The sequence below is a fragment of the Mizuhopecten yessoensis genome, unplaced genomic scaffold, assembly GCF_002113885.1.
Source record: "Mizuhopecten yessoensis strain PY_sf001 unplaced genomic scaffold, ASM211388v2 scaffold7225, whole genome shotgun sequence".
Lineage (NCBI taxonomy): Eukaryota > Metazoa > Mollusca > Bivalvia > Pectinida > Pectinidae > Mizuhopecten > Mizuhopecten yessoensis.
The window spans coordinates 449,340-473,712 of NW_018406942.1; the positions used below are offsets into that span (position 1 = coordinate 449,340).

A 24,373-nucleotide genomic window follows, 5' to 3' on the forward strand; every position below is an offset into this window, starting at 1 on the left:
CCAAATTAGCGGTTCACCATAGGCGGTTACATTATCCACCCCCGATAATTGATTATCACCTAATGTGGCTGTGAAAGGCGAAGCAATTTGGCTGGTCACGCCCCTCAAACCGCTTCTAAGCCAATCAATAGCGGTTCTCTATTTAATTAGCCGAGTCACATGACCCGCGGCATCACCCGGTACAATCGTATAAATGCCATGTAACGTCTTGGTCTAATCACATTATCTATCTTTAAGACATTTTGGAAGAATCAGATCGGTGTCCCGTCTTAAGGAGAACCACACTTAGTGGGTGTATCGTTTACAGGGAGATCTCAGGTGCTACAGTGCTGAACACAGTACCGAAGTTTCACGGTGACAGCATTTGTGATGATTTTATATATCTGACATATTTATGCTGACAATTTTCATTGTGTATGCTAATAGACCGTGATTTGATGATGATAATTGTATCTTTTTAACTTCACTTCATAACAAACAAAATCGTCATTATTTGATAAGAACTAAAGGCTGAACAGGACAGATAAGGAAACTATTCCAATATGAACGCCACTGCCTACTCTCCCTACCAGTTCTCACACGGGTTCTGGCCGTTCTCCACGTGTAATGTCAAGCCACTGGAGCTTCCCATCCATCCTGCATTCATACACAGTCCTTATCCGAATTTTAATGCGCAGTGTGGAAACTCCGGCACGACGTCGGGCACAGTAATCCGGAATAAATCCGACTCATTTACAATTGACGCCATCCTGAGTCGGGATAGAGTGGATGAGGTCCAGCACTCTCCGGACGGAAACCCCGGACAATACTCGCCAGTAAATCGTCATGGAAATAAAGAAAGTTCATCAGTGTCTCGAAGACATGCGCGACTCCATGAAAATTCTCATCCCTATAGGTCACCAAGCGACAGAAACGTAGCAACACCGACCTCACACCCGGTCAGGAAACAGCTTGACAACAGTCCAGTGAAAGGTAAGAGTTTGTATTAAGTTATATATAGACTAGACGTAACAGTTTTACTGTCCTTTTCTTTAGATTTTACACCGGAAATCATGAATGAAGTGCCTGAAACTTTCCTCAACATAAGATTTTTCTTTGATTAAACGTTCTTGAAACTGGTACCAGTAGCTTATCAACTTAGTCCAACCAGCATCTTGTTGTTATTAAAAATCTGTACGACGGCACTCTATTTAAAATATAATAGGTTGAGTGCAACTTTTACAATATTTATTTACCATGACAATGAGAGTATAGTTTAAACAACTTGAAAAATGGTATCTTAAGATAAAATAAGTAATTATATACAAGTTTACGTGCAGGGAAACAATGTATAACAATCCATTTATGACAGTTCACCACAGATTCCTAATAAATCAAAAAAAACAACTAAAAGGAATATTACACAATATTTATTGCTTTATAAAACTTATCATGTAGGTATAGTGTATTTCCAATCGGATTAAAATGGACGTCTAATCAGGTGTTAAGTACGACAGTAAACTCCTCGTGCGATTTTAAAGTGTTATGTATTTGCTCAATACAGCGAAACTACTTAAAACTTTTGCACATTTCGTTGTAAATATTAATTATTCAGACTCGTAAACATCCTGATATTTGATGAAAGGAGATATCTGACATTGTACTGGTGTGCCCATCTCAAAATTCTGAACGTCATTTTATAATCAGCGATAAGGCTATGGAAAGGGAAGTGGCTCAATGTCAGCAGGTATGGAGTTTTTTTTAGCTTACACTGGTGCTTGCAAAAAGCACACCCTTGCTAAACAAGTCTTACTGTACAATGAATATTTTTACCAAAACAAAAAACTCTAACGGATAGAAACACTTAACTAAATAATGTCTTCTTCAGGCTAAAATAAAAACAACTTAATACAGATAACCTGTGTCGTGTGTAGGACTTGTTTGTTAATTTTTATTTTAGATTGAATTTCTTCATCGAAGTTCTTCTTTTATCATCAATAGTCCTTAAATGTCTCGAATAATAAAAATAATTTGACTTGTTTGTATCGTCATTAAGTCTGATATTTCAATATTTGCTTGCGGGCGATAAGTCAAAATATAGTTCTCCTAAGTCATAGTGACAGAGAACTGCCACACGACACCAAGAACGTTACCTGAATCTTGACGTGATATTAACTCGTTTTAAGGTTCAATAACCCCCTGAAAGATGCTAAAGTCACCCAAAATGCCAACCTCTTTATAAATCATATTTAAATACACTAATTAAAACCGAGAGTTCAGATAATTGGAATATCTTTAGCCTGTACCTTAGCTTTCACATGTAGCATGGTACATAGCGACGTAAACGTAGCCAATGATAAGAAATTGATGCTAATATCTTCATAACAATATGTAAGTCACCGTACTTTCTTATGTCAGTCTTTTGGTGCAAGGTCACCCAGGTCTTGTGGTGCTTTTATTCTCTTTTAGCTACGGAAACCGGCTACAATCCTAGATAGCAGTGGCTATTGCATCCTCGTATTGGAAAGCACAAAATAATCTTTATATAAAGTACACTGTGTGATGGTATAAAAGTAGTCCTATAGAATATTACATTCCGACACGTGTATAATATAAGTATTAGAAAAAATAATAGATAAAACAAATTATAGGAATCAGATGTTATCAGTTAAAATAGATACAGAGTTTGTATTGTTAGAAAATGAATTGATCTTATTTAAATGTTCATTTATTCTGACATTCGGTCTAATCATAAATACATCAAACCTTCATTTGAAGTAAACTCGAGAATATATAAGCCGACATATTTACAGAGTAAATGCTTAAAGCGATCTGCTGGTAACTATTTGGTTCATGGAAATCAAGTACGGCTCTGACTTTCCACTGTAGACTTTCTGTCTTGTATACTCCGATAGTGTAAATGTCAATCTTTCACTTTTTCATCAAAATACCAAGTTAATTATGTTACTTACTTTGTTACAACATTTTCATATAACATAACGGACATGCTATATTCATTTACACAATAAAAGTGACATTTTCGAAATTATTCAACGAACATTTAGACATATTTATTTTTTATTTTTTTAACGTTTACAAAAGTTACTAAAGAATTCAACGAAATTTTTCACAGTTTTTGTTTTTAACCGTTAAAAAAAATTACGAAAGAATTCAACGAAATTTTTCACAGTTTTTGTTTTTACCGGAAAAAAAAACAACGAAATAATTCAACGGAGGTTTTCACATTTTTAAGGTTTTAATTCAGAATTTATTCTGTCCAAGGTCTTACAATAATTTCATAAAGAGGTTTGGCACCATTTTAAAATAACAACAATTCTGATGATAGTAGTTTATATACTACTATAAACGAGTTGTTGAGACTAACAGGACTTTCAAGAAGAGCATCAGTATGCGAATTTAGGAATGGTTTAAGTGGCTAGAGTGTCCAGTGAAGCTGTCAGAGTCTCGTGTTCAATGTCTAGACAGCTTACCGAGTCAGCACTACGCCTATTGTAATGCATCTTTATTATAGATAATATCAACGTAAACAAACATCATAGAACTCTCAACTTTAAATATACACAATAACATCACCTCACGCGCACTTAAGTCCAACATTGTTTGTAAATTGGAGAACAAGTCTAGATAATATTTCTAGTTTGAAATCAGAAAACTTGACTGACTTTTATGAATCCGACCCAGAGGTGACAGTAAATTACATCTGAACTGATCATGTTTTTGTGTGGAAAGGTAACAATAGCAACATCAGGACTACAATTTATCGTAGTATATCTGTAGGCGAGTAATTAAAGACTACACAGGCCCCCTGCGAGGACAAATAGATCAGAATAATTCCAGAACAACGGGACGTCAGCCTTTTCAGAATTTAATACATCATTTGTAAAGCGGGTGCTACTTGGGCCACCCACCCTACTCTGTACCAGAAGCGTCAATACCTATTTATTGTGTCCCACACAGCGGCGGGGCGCACGACGGGGACCAAATTTGTTTTTTTTACATTAAGGGATGACCGTAAAAAATACTTTAGATGTTTAACGTGAAAGAAAAATGCAAGAAGTCGTATTATGTTTATTTTGCTCATTAACGGTTGATGCTCTTGCACTTGTGCAGGGTTAAATTTTCGAAAATCGCGTTAAATTAGAAAATATATTTTTCCCTTCTAGCACTATTTGCACAGAATTAGATTGCTATCCAAGTAGCTGCTATGTGTACAATATCATGAGTTTTATTATCATTAGATTGCTATCCAAGTAGCTGCTATGTGTACACTATCATGAGTTTTATTATCATTTAGTTTTTGTACAAAATACGGAGGATTAAAACATAATTATGTCTTGTCCTTTGAACAACCAGTGGTTAATAAATACCAGCATACTGTTTGTATCAATAGAAGACATACGTCAGTGGCATTATGTACCTGAAACCCTCGGGACTCAACATTAATGTTAATTGTGTCACGGTACCCTTGGTGACCCCCTGTTGCTCGCTCACTTTATTTGGTCTGAAATGAAATCGAGTGTCATTTAATTTCGGATTGAATTCATCAATTTTGTAATTATTCCGAGATGTAAGAGCGCGTAACAGACTTTTTAGAGCACCACTTCTCAACGCGCAGGTGTGGGGTCCCGATCAGCTGATTCGAGCTTTATTAGTACACTCAGTTTATACGTGAATGGCCGAAGGACATTCACACATGCTAATGTCAATGTGTATGACATTTCACGAATTGTCGTAATTACAAAAAAGTAATAATAAATAAATAAATAATAAATAATTTGAAATGTCAGCAATCGAATTAATTTAAGATGAATCGAAGTTTTAAAATCAGACCAAGACAGTGAACTTTTTGAACATATATACTTCAATATGCATGTAATTATTTCCGTTTGAGTTCGTTTAAATGATAAAACAAAAATTGAAAAAATGGAAATATATGTGCACATCCAATCCATCATACAAGTATCAGAAGGAATTTCTTCAAACAATAGTATGTGTTTGTGTGTCTAGTCAGACTTGTTTGTGTGTCTAGTCAGACTTGTTTGGTGATGACTGGTGGATAAGACAAGTGAAATTACCACTAACATTACGGTTTAATTTTATACATACAATTATTACAAGCTGTCCCTTTCCCTCCCTCCGACAGTCCATGGCCCCAAAGGGTCCTGTCATCACGAATCTGTCCAACTATTTTAATCAATAATCACAGTCACACGCCGTTCTCATCATAACTGTTGTGGATAGTACCAACCGAGGAGTCCCGAGAAACAATGGCTTTTCTTCTCTGCTATTATTGAACTATTTAAAAATTCACAAAATAAAGTGGAAAGTAAAAAATATCAGCGAGGTTATGAGAAGTATGGTGTCACTTCTATGCAATTATTTTGCCTGTTCTCTAAGGGAACTGAAGAACCAGTCACTTGTATCTGATAGAGTTTTAGTGAGGAGCAAGTTCTAGTTCTTTATCACCTTGAGTCTTTCGACCCATCGGTTTCAAAAGTGAGATATTTACAAGAATTACAGACAACGCAATGCAATACAATACAATACAATTTACAATACCAGTAATGTACAAACAGTATGGAGAGTGTAACCAATCACGTTAATTGGTTTCTGTGTTATTTACATTAAATGATTTTATCATTTTAAACATACTTTGTTAGCATGTTTAACTATTTTCATGAATGGGTATATCAAATCTTTTATTTGTGCTGTTATTTATGGCTTATACCAACTGTTCGTAATTATCAAATCAAATGCACGACGTCATATCACAGATATATCAATTGCATTATTATTTTATACGATGTGATACATGCTGATCTGACGAAGATCGACAAAGGGACAGTTTTTCATTATGAGTTGAATTTCTCACGATTATAATTCAGGTCATGTAAGTTTCGCACGAGAATTGTCCGTGTATTTTTGATGATTTACTACCTGTGGCGAGTGTATACAATAAAGGACGGACGTGGTCTGTACAGGTGTGTTACTTCTTCTGACATTATGTACACTTCTCCTCAGTCTATTTAGGCAAATCCCACTGGGTAACTAAACTCAATGATCATACCGTATAATTTTAACTTTATTTAACTCCATTATTTGTAGAAAAAAATAACCAAAGGATTTGATTTTCCTTAGAAACATCTTAAAGACTTTTTTTTCAATACACACATTTATTGCTATACAGTGTATACAGATCCGGATGAGCTAACTAGATGGTGCTATAGAAATGTTCGTCAGATAAATACCAGTCTTTGTACGGTATTTATATCTTGTTACGAAAAGACACCCCATGATTTTGTCATATCTAGAATGAAATATTGACACGAATGTCATTTAAGTACATATAGAAATTACAAAGAAACTTATTCACAAACATCTGCGAACACATTGAATTGTAATTGTTATAGTGAAAATATCGACAAGATTCTCCTGGCGAAGGCACTTATTGCTAAAGTGCCTGATAAAACCCCCTCAATGAAAGGTAAACATGGAATACATATAATTATTCAACTACAGACCCATAATTAGATTCGTAATTATATTAAAATCCCACACTAACGTGCTAGGCAACTCTGTATGGGCCACATCCCATAATGATACATTCCGGATAACGGTGGCCGGACACCAACAGGCTTTTACTCTATTCCCAAACCCAGAATGAAAAACACGTGTTTTGTTGGGGTTTTTGATTCACATTTGATCAATACATTACATGAATAGGCCTTAGATTTGTAATGAGGGACCCGTATAATTAGCAAGATCATAAAAACGCAATGGAGAGCAACTGGGCGTGTCGGGGCGTGGTTGAACCTTTAACGGTAGGGACGGAAAGGGCTTCGCTAATACATTTTTCAGGTGTTCTGCGAACAATTCTTTACAAATGTGGAGAGTTTATTTGAAGACTATATTGTCGATATTTTATCCAATGTTAGTTGACAGGATATAATAAAAATAAAGTTTTTTAACGTGTTGGGTTTAAATAAATGTATAACAATGCAGCAGGGATTGATGTGACGAATATTGAACGCCACTTAACGCTCGGCGTGTCGGCTGTCATTGTGTGGACTAGAACAAACTCATTAGTGGACATCGATTAACGTTAGAAATATAGCCGCTGTCTTTGTGTCTGTGTAAAAACTAATGTGGTTGATGCATTTAGTGAAAGTGTTTGAAAAAAGAGCAAAAATCAAAACGCATTTTTAAAAGAACAAACACGCAATGTAATAACACTTACGATAGTAAACGAAAAAGTACGAAATGAAGTGAAACTTAATTCGCGTTTATTGATCATTTCATCTCGTTCTTTCTTATTGTAAGCAAATATTGTAACCACCGATACTTTTTAACGCTGATATTAAAAAGAGGCAATAACAATTATCAACTTTGAGGAAAAACATTCCCTTTGACATGTACGTATGAAATTAGTTAAAAAGTGAAATTACATTACATAACATTCAACTATGTAGAAACGGACATAAAAAGACATGTCCTGTGTGACAGCATCATGAGGATTAAATCATATAACACATTTTTCAAACCGTTTATTTTGTTGTTGTTTCAACAGACAAAGCAGATACCACCTTGAAGGAGTCGAGTCTAAAATCAGACTGGAAAACCGGGAAAGGCAAACGTATCCGAACTATATTCACCCCAGACCAACTGGAGCGGATGGAGGCTGAGTTTGAGAAACAACAGTACATGGTTGGCACGGAAAGGTGAGAGCAACTCACTCTGGACATGCGCACTACAAAAAAATATTATAATTAATCCTTTAGCACACAAATTATGGTAATCAAGTGCTTTGGTTGGGAATAATGCAGCACCGGTCACTTCTTATTTCAATTCAGTGATATATTCACGGATTCAAACATTTACCAGGAATATTTTATTCTGATAGATATATGACTTGAATGAATTGATGAATAAAAGATGTAAATACACGCATAACTTATTTGAATAGATGTATAACGTATTCCAGTAGATTATATACATTGTATTATACAGTATATATTTAAATTCTATATTTGGGAATATGCATTATAACCTATTGAATTGGCGATATCGTATCTCGTATTCCAATTGCTGAAATCACCTATTCGAACAAATTAAGCATATTACAAAATGTCAATAAAACATAGTATACACGATACCCTACAGAGAATAACCCGTATGTCCGTTCTAGTGTTACACTCTTCTCCAATGTCACAGTTTACTGTTCTACGACTACAACACTGACTTCTTACCATTACAGGTATTATCTGGCATGCTCACTTAGTCTGACGGAGGCCCAAGTAAAAGTGTGGTTCCAGAACCGGCGCATTAAGTGGAGGAAGATGAACTTGGAGAAACAGCAAGCCAAGTTGGCGTCTTTTGACTTATTTCGGGACGTGGACATCGAGACAGACTCGATCGTCAGTGACGAGGACGACAACAGACCTCCTCGGTAGTCATTGGCCAATTCAACATTTGACCCGAGACCGTTTCTAATAGTGGTACATTAACACATGACCTCTAACCCCTACAGCGAATTTGTGATCACGATAAGGACGGAGCGTTACCTTGGATACTGATTCTGTAGTGAAACGCAATAGCAATACAACATACGCAGATGACCTCACAAAGAAGTGTTTTGTTTTAACAAATAATAGTCATTCAATCTGAACATTGTCAGATACATTTTGGTGGCTTTATGTTGTTAATGATTTGTCTTGCAATATTTTGAAATATGACGATGACATATGCATATATATACGCCACGGGCATTGAAAGTCAGTAGCTTGTTCTATTAAGTGACTTGAGAAACAACAGAAAAAGTTGTAAAAGCTTTACCGGATGTTGTGTCTGCGCACCTACCGCAAAATAAAGACCGACTTCCGGTGTATGTTTTCTGGACACATTCTCCTTGCTGTGTATAGTAGTGGACTATATGTGCAGGGGACTTCGTTGCGGCTTCTCTATTACCGTATGATAGAGAGCCGTAGGCCCCTAGACATTGTCTGACGTGATAACTCGCATAGTGCTGCAAATTGTGTGGAACGATGTATGAATATATATAATGAAGTTGTTTATCTTGTATAAATTATGTGAATCGAAATTATATTTATGAACATTTTGACTAAGTGTTGTTGTCTTTCCTATCTTTCCTTTTTTCAAACTGAACTTTACTAGTGATGAAGGGTACTGGCTACCAAGGTGGTTTACAATCATTCTTGATTTGCTTGTCTTGTAATCTTTTCTTCACGTATAACCAAAATTTTTTATCAATTAACTTACTTAAGTTAAATCAGGGCCCGGTTGCTCAATAGGTGTCTAAATCCATTAACCACGGGTTAAGTGGCATTGCTCGAAGATTGGCCATATTTAACCGCAGATAAAACATGTGAAGATTAGTAACACGGTTGAAGATGTTAAAATGTTAACCTTGATCCCAACACTACCAAGGATAACGCCAAACCACAGTACACCAAACTGTATACAACACTATTACAATGCTTACTGCGATCAAATTTATACATCCACAAGTAACTGTAGTTAAAAACCCAATGTAATAAACACACTTTTCTGTAGCTACTAGTGTCCAGTTAAAGCGCATACATGATGTGTCAAATATGGAAAGAAATCTTACAAAATACGTTTCTCTACTCCAAGAATACTGAGTTTACAAAAGCAAGCTACTGTGTACCGCTTATTCGTCAATTAGGAATACAACATACGAAAAAATATCTTCTCAAATAAGAAATAATTACATATATATGGGCTCGCAAAATAAATGTTTTCTATGACAGCGAGACCTAATGACAAAACCTGGATTGATACAGTGAAATAACAATAACTTAAAAGACCTATTTAAAATATTAGCAAATGGATACAGAGAGAAACAATGTAAATAGTGCAAGCAACATAAAAACAGCTATATATAAAATATATAACCACGCGGCAGTGAAGAGTACATGTAGGACTGTTTGCAGTGATCTTGTTTGACCATTGCGGAAGGACAAGATACAGTATTTCAACAGAAATTACAATTCATATCAATCCAATCTATTCCGGAAGACAAGTGGTGCAACATTGATACGACATGGCCTTGAGTACCACTGAGTGATTGACGGAATGGCCACGGGGTGCGTTGAAATAATTACTTTGCTTGACTTTCTACATCGACCTGCTCATTTATTTAAATAGCTGCTCCCTTATTTCTATACCAACTCCTTATAAATCAAAATATGATATAACCAGTTTTAGAACTGTCTCACCATTAATATGTCAATATTATTATTGAACAGGATATAATCGATAAACTCAATTTAGTAAATAACACTTAATCAGCAGACAGAGATAATATTTCACGATAATCTGAGAAAAGTCTATGAAAATCAATAATTAAATGCCTGTTATTAGTATAAAATAAACCAATAGAGTCAAGTTGTTTCTATTACAATCAATTAACCAATAAACTATTTGATAACAGTGTCACATGTTAATACATGCATAACATAGATAAATAGATACATTTAACAAATTCAGGTAAAACTTTAATCAGCATCCATTCATTTCTGACTAAAGAGACACTTACAAGCAATTTAACATTAGTCATAATTTTGCAAAAAAAGGTATTTTATTTACAATACAATGCAATAAATATTTACAAATGAAATACACACATCAAATCAAAAATACGCCATTATTCTAACTTGAAGCGATTCAGTTCAATCTGTTTAAAATACCCGTCCGTCACAACGAAATACAAACCGTGTTGCTGGCACGCCGAGAGGTCTGAACTGGACTAGTTTTGTAAACGCCACCGTGTGCACCAAGATGACACTATGGTTAGAAGAGTCTGTAGATTTTCCTCTGATGACGTCAACAGCACAATATCACCAGCGTAAAAAAGAGTACAGCTAATGTTACTAACCGAGACCAGAAGAGTTCAATTCCTCAATAATGGCGTGGATGTAAATGGTGAACAGTGGTAATGTAGTCCCTATAGATGTCAAGCCTGAGGATATCTATACTTAATTATAGATCAAGCTCCGACATCACAATAGTTATCTAAACATAGTATATCTCAATATTTATAATAATATAAAGTGTCTACATATAGTTCGATACTGTACTTAAAACAGTCAACCTTTTCTGATTTTCTACCGAAAGACTACAGTCAACCATATAATATAATCATTAGCACTAGTGCAAGTCAACGTGATGAAAAAAAGTTTTTTTTTTTTTTTTTTGAGACATGACCAAAGTCTTCGCTAGGATGTTAGCATAAACGCTTAATGCGTCAATTGACAGATAAAGAAGTAAAGATACAATGCTTGGGTGTTCCAAAACACACAAACGACTGGAAACAGAAGTTAGATATTGGGTTTATTCTATTTGGAAAACTCCAAAAGCAGGCGTACCACAGGACTCAGTTCAGAAACCCTATGTATCACATGGCTCAGTTCAGGAACTATATTTACCACAAGACTCAGTTCAGAAACCCTATTTAAGTTCCTTCCTGATGCCTCCTCGATATACATTATTTTGTCAACATACAGTTCACCGAGATTTTCGCCGAGTCAGGTATTCGCCCTTTACTAGTAAAATTATCATTCTCCCATAGTAAATTCTGCTTTGTAATTAATGTGCGATGTGGACTAATACTCGCTGTCATGAAAAATTCGGCCTCAACTTGAAGGGCGAAAGAGGAGAAAGTTAAACAGCAACGAAAACCTCTCGGTACACAGGTTTTCACTCACTATGATGGCTTATATGTGGTTTAATGTCCCTGCAACAGTTAGGAACATATGAAGGCGATGACTAGAGGTGATGGGCCCATTTAAAAACCATTTATTTTCAGGAGAGCGTTGCACCTGCATGGTTTATTGGGCAAAACACACATGCACCCGCATGTAGTATTGTCCTATATTACACCATTGTTATTGAATAAAAGCGTCGTTAAATCGTCGAAGTGGTAGAAGAGACAATCATCAACATCACTACGGTAGTTGGGATGTTTGGTGGTGCAATGGTTAGTGCATTCACCTTTCACCCAGGCGGCCGAGGTTCGATTCCCTGATTAGACGTGAAAAGTCACCTGTCCGACAACGTAGGGTACTCCCACAGTATGACTCCCTTAGGGCCAAAAGAGTGATTTTGATAATTTATTTTGCTTGCTTTATAATTGTTGTAAAAAAAGGTTGTGTCGATCAGGTACACGTAATCGACTTCAGCAAAAGATTAAAGCTCGACAAGTATTTGTTGAACAACATTTCAACCAAAACAAAACAGAACATTTACTTGTAGCCAAATACCAAATACATACATCCTACATTCAAATTGATAATGTTGAACGGACAAAATAACAGGACACACTTTATCAATTATATGCTGAAAAATTAACTTTGATTTATTTATAAAGACTGGTGCGGTATATAATAGATCTATAGGCACACGAAGTAATAGATATTGCATTAAACACCTATATTGGCCTTGCTTGCATCATGCACATGTAGTATGACTGCAGGAAGCTTCAAATAGCTTCTGGAGTATTGCGGAGTCTGCAGCTGAATTAGAAGAGCAACTGATCACATGCTACTATATAAAGAGATCAGACGAGAAAGAATGCACGATTTCCGTAATATGAATAAACAATGTATAACCTAAGGTATCGTAGAGTTCCCAATATAAGGCAGAGTTGCACTGTACTAGAAAAGTTACTTCCTAAAAATGTACCTGTAAATTCTTTGAATTTAATGTTAAAAATAAATAAAAATGGAGATAACTGTAGTAGACCGTACAGGATAGGGAGTTCAAAATATCTTCACCATACAGGATAGAGAGTTCAATATATCTTCATCATACAGGATAGAGAGTTCAACATATCTTCATCATACAGGATAGGGAGTTCAAAATATCTTCACCATACAGGATAGAGAGTTCAATATATCTTCACCGTACAGGATAGGGAGTTCAGTATATCTTCACCGTACAGGATAGGGAGTTCAATATATCTTCACCGGACAGGATAGGGAGTTCAAAATATCTTCATCATACAGGATAGGGAGGTCAATATATCTTCATCATACAGGATAGAGAGGTCAACATATCTTCATCATACAGGATAGGGAGTTCAATATATCTTCATCATACAGGATAGGGAGTTCAAAATATCTTCACCATACAGGTTAGGGAGTTCAAAATATCTTCACCGTACAGGATAGGGAGTTCAAAATATCTTCACCGTACAGGATAGGGAGTTCAATATATCTTTATCATACAGGATAGGGAGTTCAATATATCTTCACCGTACAGGATAGGGAGTTCAAAATATCTTCACCATACAGGTTAGGGAGTTCAAAATATCTTCACCGTACAGGATAGGGAGCTCAATATATCTTCACCGTACAGGATAGGGAGTTCAATATACCTTCACCATACAGGATAGGGAGTTCAATATATCTTCCCCATACAGGATAGGGAGTTCAATATATCTTCACCGTATAGGATAGAGAGTTCAACATATCTTCACCGTATAGGATAGGGAGTTCAATATATCTTCACCTACAGGATAGGGAGTTCAATATATCTTCACCATACAGGGTAGGGAGTTCAATATATCTTCATCATACAGGATAGGGAGTTCAATATATCTTCACCATACAGGATAGGGAGTTCAATATATCTTCACCGTATAGGATAGAGAGTTCAATATATCTTCACCGTATAGGATAGGGAGTTCAATATATCTTCACCTACAGGATAGGGAGTTCAATATATCTTCACCATACAGGATAGGGAGTTTAATATATCTTCACCATACAGGATAGGGAGTTCAATATATCTTCACCATACAGGAAAGGGAGTTCAAAATATCTTCACACATTTAAGATATGGTGCAACACGGAAACCTATATCACTCATCTAGTCCGTAACACCATCCATTTAAAGCCCAAAGTCAAACACAGATCTCTGAGTTCCAGTTTAGATTTTAGTATTGTCTTATCCCACACATAACTTCTATAGGATGGGCGAACGCTCAACACCTATGCCGAGTGCGAAGTATTGCCAAGGCGTTGAGAAACGAAAAGGTAGTAAGGGAGGAGAGAAATTAACATGGTGACAAGGGCTGTAATGGGTGCAGCGATATATTCAGGTCGATTTCGTGTCGCCAGTTTGAGAAAATTCTCAATTCTGCAGCCTGTTTCCACGTTAATTCCTCTTGCGAGCACACAGTGGGACACAACAGTTATGCTCTTTTTTAACTCCCTGACCTGTAAGGTTTATATAAGAAAAAGTGTGCCCATTGTTGCCTTAATGTTATTTCAACAGAATAATATGTTATACATGCTATTGTATTAACTACTTTGGTTACCTTACATGTACTTACAGGGGTGTCTTGATAATCTTGAAACCAGGGCATTTAAAGGTTTTGACGGTTTTTAGGCACTCTGACCATTGTTTTCTTTATAAAGATCGGAACACATTATACTTGGAATTTTAGTTCTACTGAATATACATAAATGGCAACTCTGCCATAATGATGGGGAGTTTATTATCAGTATTCGATTACAAGGAAGTCATAAAGAACACCTACTGGAGATGTACCTGGTCAGAAAGGAGTCGTGTACGTTTACAAACCGCACTGCAGGATTTCAATTAAACCCGATCACCACATTCCAAGCCCACATCGGACAATAACGCCTTTTGATGTTTATAAATGTTTAGTAAATAAGTACCACCAGAGACACCCAATGTAATTAAGACTTGGATGGGGAAGTAAACATGGTCTCCGAGCCGGTCTCTGTGACAGTTCCTCGTGTAGAAGGTGATGTAGAAAACAATAACGTCTCCATTCCCTGCGAGCATTTTTGTCGGGGTCTATCGTAGGCCGGGATAAATTAATACAGCATATAGCGGTTTAATGATAGATACTCAATATTGGAGCTTTCCTGCTTCATAATGATGGGGGTGTATTAAAGTGCCGACACTCTTAGTCTTGTTAGAACACAATACTGCCTCGTCCCCACACGAATAATTGGCAGAAAAACGCTCGTATTATACACACAGTGACAATAGAACGTGATTTACTACGAACATCCATTCCAAGGGTTTCATTTAAATTGTGAAATATCCTCATCACATTTCCATATTTGACTGAGCCGTGCTCGTGTGACGTCGCTGTTTAATACACTTGAAATTATTAATTATTTCATTTACATATCTCCTAGTGTTAATCCTTATACGGGGCCAGTGTCTAATACAGTTGGGTATATTGATTCGGAGTTCGCTAACGATAAAAATAAAGTACAATTTCTACCAGCAAGTTTATAAATAAATTAACCGCTTAATTGATTTCAGCTCGGGTTTGAATGCCTGTCCGAATCGCTCACATTAGAAGGTGACCACTGTCGACTTCACATTGACTGGAAACGACGAACCTGAGCGCTCTAGCCAGGGTATGTTTATCGGACTAGAAACGTAATTTTTTTCTACGGACTGCTTTAATGATTTTTTACACACTTCATCTCTTTTATCTAGATTTTGATGTCGTCCAATGAGGATCATTGAAAAATGGAATCTGTTGGAGAAGTAAACGAAAGCTGCCCTGGACAATAACCCGAGAGGCAACCTACAAGACAGACAATAACCCGAGAGGCAACTTGCAGGACGGAAAGCTGCCCTGGACAATAACCCGAGAGCCAACTTACAGGACGGACAATAACCCGAGAGGCAACTTACAGGACGGAAAGCTGCCCTGGACAATAACCCGAGAGCCAACTTACATGACGGACAATAACCCGAGAGGCAACCTACAAGACAGACAATAACCCGAGAGGCAACCTACAAGACAGACAATAACCCGAGAGGCAACTTACAGGACGGACAATAACCCGAGAGGCAACTTACAGGACGGACAATAACCCGAGAGGCAACTTACAGGACGGACAATAACCCGAGAGGCAACTTACAGGACGGACAATAACCCGAGAGGCAACTTACAGGACGGACAATAACCCGAGAGGCAACTTACAGGACGGACAATAACCCGAGAGGCAACTTACAGGACGGACAATAACCCGAGAGGCAACTTACAGGACGGACAATAACCCGAGAGGCAACTTACAGGACGGACAATAACCCGAGAGGCAACTTACAGGACGGACAATAACCCGAGAGGCAACTTACAGGACGGACAATAACCCGAGAGGCAACTTACAGGACGGACAATAACCCGAGAGGCAACTTACAGGACGGACAATAACCCGAGAGGCAACTTACAGGACGGACAATAACCCGAGAGGCAACTTACAGGACGGACAATAACCCGAGAGGCAACTTACAGGACGGACAATAACCCGAGAGGCAACTTACAGGACGGACAATAACCCGAGAGGCAACTTACAGGACGGACAATAACCCGAGAGGCAACTTACAGGACGGACAATAACCCGAGAGGCAACTTACAGGACGGACAATAACCCGAGAGGCAACTTACAGGACGGACAATAACCCGAGAGGCAACTTACAGGACGGACAATAACCCGAGAGGCAACTTACAGGACGGACAATAACCCGAGAGGCAACTTACAGGACGGACAATAACCCGAGAGGCAACTTACAGGACGGACAATAACCCGAGAGGCAACTTACAGGACGGACAATAACCCGAGAGGCAACTTACAGGACGGACAATAACCCGAGAGGCAACTTACAGGACGGACAATAACCCGAGAGGCAACTTACAGGACGGACAATAACCCGAGAGGCAACTTACAGGACGGACAATAACCCGAGAGGCAACTTACAGGACGGACAATAACCCGAGAGGCAACTTACAGGACGGACAATAACCCGAGAGGCAACTTACAGGACGGACAATAACCCGAGAGGCAACTTACAGGACGGACAATAACCCGAGAGGCAACTTACAGGACGGACAATAACCCGAGAGGCAACTTACAGGACGGACAATAACCCGAGAGGCAACTTACAGGACGGACAATAACCCGAGAGGCAACTTACAGGACGGACAATAACCCGAGAGGCAACTTACAGGACGGACAATAACCCGAGAGGCAACTTACAGGACGGACAATAACCCGAGAGGCAACTTACAGGACGGACAATAACCCGAGAGGCAACTTACAGGACGGACAATAACCCGAGAGGCAACTTACAGGACGGACAATAACCCGAGAGGCAACTTACAGGACGGACAATAACCCGAGAGGCAACTTACAGGACGGACAATAACCCGAGAGGCAACTTACAGGACGGACAATAACCCGAGAGGCAACTTACAGGACGGACAATAACCCGAGAGGCAACTTACAGGACGGACAATAACCCGAGAGGCAACTTACAGGACGGACAATAACCCGAGAGGCAACTTACAGGACGGACAATAACCCGAGAGGCAACTTACAGGACGGACAATAACCCGAGAGGCAACTTACAGGACGGACAATAACCCGAGAGGCAACTTACAGGACGGACAATAACCCGAGAGGCAACTTACAGGACGGACAATAACCCGAGAGGCAACTTACAGGACGGACAATAACCCGAGAGGCAACTTACAGGACGGACAATAACCCGAGAGGCAACTTACAGGACGGACAATAACCCGAGAGGCAACTTACAGGACGGACAATAACCCGAGAGGCAACTTACAGGACGGACAATAACCCGAGAGGCAACTTACAGGACGGACAATAACCCGAGAGGCAACTTACAGGACGGACAATAACCCGAGAGGCAACTTACAGGACGGACAATAACCCGAGAGGCAACTTACAGGACGGACAATAACCCGAGAGGCAACTTACAGGACGGACAATAACCCGAGAGGCAACTTACAGGACGGACAATAACCCGAGAGGCAACTTACAGGACGGACAATAACCCGAGAGGCAACTTACAGGACGGACAATAACCCGAGAGGCAACTTACAGGACGGACAATAACCCGAGAGGCAACTTACAGGACGGACAATAACCCGAGAGGCAACTTACAGGACGGACAATAACCCGAGAGGCAACTTACAGGACGGACAATAACCCGAGAGGCAACTTACAGGACGGACAATAACCCGAGAGGCAACTTACAGGACGGACAATAACCCGAGAGGCAACTTACAGGACGGACAATAACCCGAGAGGCAACTTACAGGACGGACAATAACCCGAGAGGCAACTTACAGGACGGACAATAACCCGAGAGGCAACTTACAGGACGGACAATAACCCGAGAGGCAACTTACAGGACGGACAATAACCCGAGAGGCAACTTACAGGACGGACAATAACCCGAGAGGCAACTTACAGGACGGACAATAACCCGAGAGGCAACTTACAGGACGGACAATAACCCGAGAGGCAACTTACAGGACGGACAATAACCCGAGAGGCAACTTACAGGACGGACAATAACCCGAGAGGCAACTTACAGGACGGACAATAACCCGAGAGGCAACTTACAGGACGGACAATAACCCGAGAGGCAACTTACAGGACGGACAATAACCCGAGAGGCAACTTACAGGACGGACAATAACCCGAGAGGCAACTTACAGGACGGACAATAACCCGAGAGGCAACTTACAGGACGGACAATAACCCGAGAGGCAACTTACAGGACGGACAATAACCCGAGAGGCAACTTACAGGACGGACAATAACCCGAGAGGCAACTTACAGGACGGACAATAACCCGAGAGGCAACTTACAGGACGGACAATAACCCGAGAGGCAACTTACAGGACGGACAATAACCCGAGAGGCAACTTACAGGACGGACAATAACCCGAGAGGCAACTTACAGGACGGACAATAACCCGAGAGGCAACTTACAGGACGGACAATAACCCGAGAGGCAACTTACAGGACGGACAATAACCCGAGAGGCAACTTACAGGACGGACAATAACCCGAGAGGCAACTTACAGGACGGACAATAACCCGAGAGGCAACTTACAGGACGGACAATAACCCGAGAGGCAACTTACAGGACGGACAATAACCCGAGAGGCAACTTACAGGACGGACAATAACCCGAGAGGCAACTTACAGGACGGACAATAACCCGAGAGGCAACTTACAGGACGGACAATAACCCGAGAGGCAACTTACAGGACGGACAATAACCCGAGAGGCAACTTACAGGACGGACAATAACCCGAGAGGCAACTTACAGGACGGACAATAACCCGAGAGGCAACTTACAGGACGGACAATAACCCGAGAGGCAACTTACAGGACGGAAAGCTGCCCTGGACAATAACCCGAGAGGCAACTTACAGGACGGACAATAACCCGAGAGCCAACTTACAGGACGGACAATAACCCGAGAGCCAACTTACAGGACGGATACATTGGTGATGAGTAGCATACACTATTACTTATCGGAAAGTAAGCTTAAACTAGGGAGTACCAGCATGCAGGGACGGACCCCAAGACCCACATACTTTCCTAGATCCTGCTTGCTTTAATTTTTGTATTTTTTTTTTTAAGTGCCAAATATTGAAAGTTGTGTAATCAAAATCTTTAAGTAATGATATCCCAGCGTGATGTTCAACCCGTATTATTTGTTAAGAGGCAAAATAATTTTATGATGTAATATGATCAAGCGTATCGTCCTATGTATATCAAAGTGTATGTTATTTTAGTTTTAAGTAAAAAAACCTTTAAATTATAAATATATATAATATGTTTTGCACATTACACCATAATATAAATATATTACATTGTGTGTCATGACACTATGATATATATATTTCACATTGTGTGTCATTACACTATAATATATATATTACATTGTTTGTCATTACACCATAATATATATATATTACACTGTGTACATTGTGTCATAACCCTATAATATAAATATATTACATTGTGTGTCATTACACTATAATATAAATATATTACATTGTGTGTCATTACACTATAATATAAATATATTACATTGTGTGTCATTACACTATAATATAAATATATTACATTGTGTGTCATTACACTATAATATAAATATATTACATTGTGTGTCATTACACTATAATATAAATATATTACATTGTGTGTCATTACACTATAATATAAATATATTACATTGTGTGTCATTACACTATAATATAAATATATTACATTGTGTGTCATTACACTATAATATAAATATATTACATTGTGTGTCATAACACTATAATATAAATATATTACATTGTGTGTCATTACACTATAATATATATATATTACATTGTGTGTCATAACACTATAATATAAATATATTACATTGTGTGTCATTACACTATAATATAAAGATTTCACATTGTGTGTCATTACACTATAATATAAATATATTACATTGTGTGTCATTTCACTATAATATAAATATGTTACATTGTGTGTCAAATCACTATAATATAAATATATTACATTGTGTGTCATTACGCTATAGTATAAATATAGCACATTGTGTGTCATTACACTATAACATAAATATATTACATTGTGTGTCATTCCACTATAATATAAATATATTACATTGCGTGTTATTACACTATAATATAAATATTTCACATTGTGTGTCATTACACTATAATATAAATATATTACATTGTGTTTCATTACACTATAATATAAATATTTCACATTGTGTGTCATTACACTATAATATAAATATATTACATTGTGTGTCATTACACTATAATATAAATAATTCACATTGTGTGTCATTTCACTATAATATATATATTTCACATTGCTTGGTATTGGACTAAAATACAAATATTTCACATTGCTTGGTATTGGACTATAATACATATATATCACATTGCTTGGTATTGGACTATGATATATATATTTCACATTGCTTGGTATTGGACTATAATATATATATCACATTGTGTGTCATTGCACTTTAATATATATATTTCACATTGCTTGGTATTGGACTATAACACATATATTTCACATTGCTTGGTATTGGACTATAATATATATATATCACATTGTGTGTCATTACACTTTAATATATATATTTTCACATTGCTTGGTATTGGACTATGATATATATATCACATTGCTTGGTATTGGACTATAATATATATATTTCACATTGCTTGGTATTGGACTATAACACATATATTTCACATTGCTTGGTATTGGACTATTATATATATTTATCACATTGCTTGGTACTGGACTATAATACATATATTTTATCAATTGTTTGATATTACCCTATGTTTAAATTTGCTTTCAAGGCGAGTTCCGTGGTATGAGACCGTAACACAGGCGTAGTGATATCTCCACGGGACCGACCAACTACCGGATTGCCTTTCTCCTCCGCAAGCGAAAAAGCAAAAACACCTCGCTATGTAAGACTATTATAAAATGTTTATTGAATATATTGATTGATGAAATTATGGAAATAATATCGATATTTTTGTGTTTATTTCCACGAACCTAATTTTTTATGAGAAAAGTCACGAGACAACATTCCAAGAGCAATTCCAAGGGTTGTTCTTCCTCTTTATGCCTAATTTGTGACATTACAGCAATATTATCATAGCGTAATGTTAAAAAAACATGGCATAAACGATGGAATATATTTATCTTAGTATAATGTCAAAATAATGTCATGATTTGTCCCTTTCCTGACAAATTAGGGTAAGCATTATGACGAAGAAGATTCTCTCAATTTGGTATAATAATAAAGGCTAGGCTTGTTTTTCACACAAACAGGAATTGAAACCTATTTTGCGAGCTTTCGAAAACGCTGTGGCTCAGTGAGTTGTTTTCGTAGGTTTAGAGTTGAGACACCGGTCATTTACACTCTTTGTGTTACCTAACCTTTATTATGACGAAGAACTATCAAACTATTTTACCAAGGGGGAGTAACAAGGGGGAGTAACAAGTGGAGGTTATGTCATGGGGTAGAATCTAGTGAATGTATCATAGGATGGTGCAGTATCATTTATAGTTGTCACATTCGCCTTAATTGATGAATGGATCAATTACAAAACGATGTCAATGTTAAAACACTTGGATTGGTACTAACAACGACGGTAAAAGAATAGGGTGGAGGGAGGAGTACGTTACAGGGACGACCCTATTTGAATTTCACAACACAAATAAAAACTATCAGAGATCATGTTTTCTCACATACTTCACATGGGATTCCGCTTTTGCTAGGGAAAAGATAACCTTTTCTCGCACCTTAGACAGAGATATCCTACGTCATACCCCATGCTAGATTTGTCTATCTCGTCCTATCTGTCTTGTACCTTTACGTGACATTTCGCGGAATTTTAACACTGCGATGTATTTATCCGCGCGTTAACTGCTTGAAATTGACAATTTGCATTATCAATGTCCTGTTTTGTCGTTATATGTATAGTTTTGATGTTGTTAGATATTTGATTTTGTAGAAAAAAAAATACAATCTACACTGTGAAATACGTTGTAATCTATATAAGAACGGACTACATTTGTACGCGGTAGCATTCAAATGCAGCTTAAGTAGTAAAGAGGTCATTATCATTTGAGGCCCAAGGCGGGATACTTGTAGTTTTTAGCAAAATTGAATAGTTCTTTTCGAACTAAATGGTGCGAGAGAAAAAATTCAATTACCTGTAACTGAGCGAGATCGGGTTATCTCAGTCTCGGGCTAAGATTCTGTAACATCCCAATCTCGACTTACGCCTCAGTTGAAATTTTGTTACAGAATCTTAACCCTCGAATGAGATAATCCGATCTCGCCCAGTTACATTTAAAAGATTTTATTAATCTCTAATATCCGGTCATGTAAGATAATGCTGGCCATATAAGATAACAAAACTTGCTGAGTCTATCTTCATGGGCGTGACGTCACAATGGCTCAACAATGACTTGACGTCAGGAATTCGGAAAGCACTATGTCGCAATGCGGAAAAGGCAACGTGATGAAATTAAAACCTTTTTAGATATATTTACCATACACGTTAGAAAGATAGGATTGTTTTTTTTTTGCTGCACAAACCTTGCAAATATGGGGTATGCTTAATCTCTTAAAATCGTTGACGAAATCGTTTTCTTCAAAAACGTTCAGGGGAAAATTTGATATTTTCAAAATGGTGGTCAGTCGAACCCTGCGTACCATCCAATGAACCCTCCCTATACAGCTACATCAGGTCAAATAAAAATGATTTGCTCATAGAAAAATTACCAAAAAAAAAGAAACAAAAACAAAATGATCCTACTTGAACGCCCAAAATATCTTACTGGACCTTCTTAATTGATTGCCATATACTTCAAAAAATTTCTGAAACTTTTTAACCTTCACTTTTAATTTCACAGCTGGTAACCACCTACAAGCTGAAACCCCCCATTGATTCTTCCTGAAGCCTTATAACCTACAATGCGTCCTTCCCACGGAGCCACAGTACATATAGGTGAATTATGCTTCGACTGAATATTTCTTGACTACAGTATGTAACGTGTAACGAATAAGTGTAAATATTTAGAGATGTTATTTTCCTTCTTAACTTAAGGGTTATGATTTATGGGAAAAGTCACGAGACAACATTCACAGAGCAATTCCAAGGGTTGTTCTACCTCTTTATGCCTAGTTTGTGACATTACAGCAATATTATCATAGCGTAATGACATGGCATAAACGATGGAATATATTTATTTAATTAATCAGTATTTTCAATTATTTATGCATTTTCCATCTTTGCTTAAACAGGAATACAACATCCCCGCCCACGAAACTAAAATTGAGAGGTCAATTTTACTACAGACATAGAAAATACAGAAAGAGCAGCTATCAAACTTAGACATTACACACAAAAGTACAAATTAGAATGTATTACAACTAGATCTGTATTTGACATACATTAATAGAGTGACTAGTAACTAGTAATAGGTATTAACCTCACATAATCTCCAGTAGACATCTATGCAACATAAACCACTCTCTAAAGATTCACAATGTATAGCTGTAATAAACGATAATGTATAGCTGTAATAAACGATAATGTATAGCTGTAATAAACGATAATGTATAGCTGTAATAAACGATAATGTATAGCTGTAATAAACGATAATGTATAGCTGTAATAAACGATAATGTATAGCTGTAATAAACGATAATGTATAGCTGTAATAAACGATAATGTATAGCTGTAATAAACGATAATGTATAGCTGTAATAAACGATAATGTATAGCTGTAATAAACGATAATGTATAGCTGTAATAAACGATAATGTATAGCTGTAATAAACGATAATGTATAGCTGTAATAAACGATAATGTATAGCTGTAATAAACGATAATGTATAGCTGTAATAAACGATAATGTATAGCTGTAATAAACGATAATGTATAGCTGTAATAAACGAT

The 24,373-nt window shown here is 37.4% G+C and overlaps 1 protein-coding gene across 1 annotated transcript; it reads left to right on the plus strand.

Annotated features, from left to right (window-relative positions):
• The first annotated feature begins 242 nt into the window (after positions 1 to 242).
• Positions 243 to 9,106, plus strand: LOC110453274 (homeobox protein vent1-like). Its single transcript, XM_021502162.1, has 3 exons — positions 243 to 972; positions 7,568 to 7,718; positions 8,255 to 9,106. The coding sequence occupies exons 1-3, from the start codon at positions 543 to 545 to the stop codon at positions 8,448 to 8,450; spliced, it is 777 nt and encodes a 258-aa protein (XP_021357837.1). The 5' UTR covers positions 243 to 542; the 3' UTR covers positions 8,451 to 9,106.
• The last annotated feature ends 15,267 nt before the right edge of the window (positions 9,107 to 24,373 follow it).

What these genes read in the sequence shown, in the direction of transcription:
- LOC110453274 (XM_021502162.1), top strand. Translation starts at nt 543, where the DNA reads ATGAACGCCACTGCCTACTCTCCCTACCAGTTCTCACACGGGTTCTGG. An exon ending in TGACAACAGTCCAGTGAAAG is followed by an intron (nt 973 to 7,567) that starts GTAAGAGTTTGT and finishes TTGTTTCAACAG; the next exon opens with ACAAAGCAGATACCACCTTG. An exon ending in TACATGGTTGGCACGGAAAG is followed by an intron (nt 7,719 to 8,254) that starts GTGAGAGCAACT and finishes TTACCATTACAG; the next exon opens with GTATTATCTGGCATGCTCAC.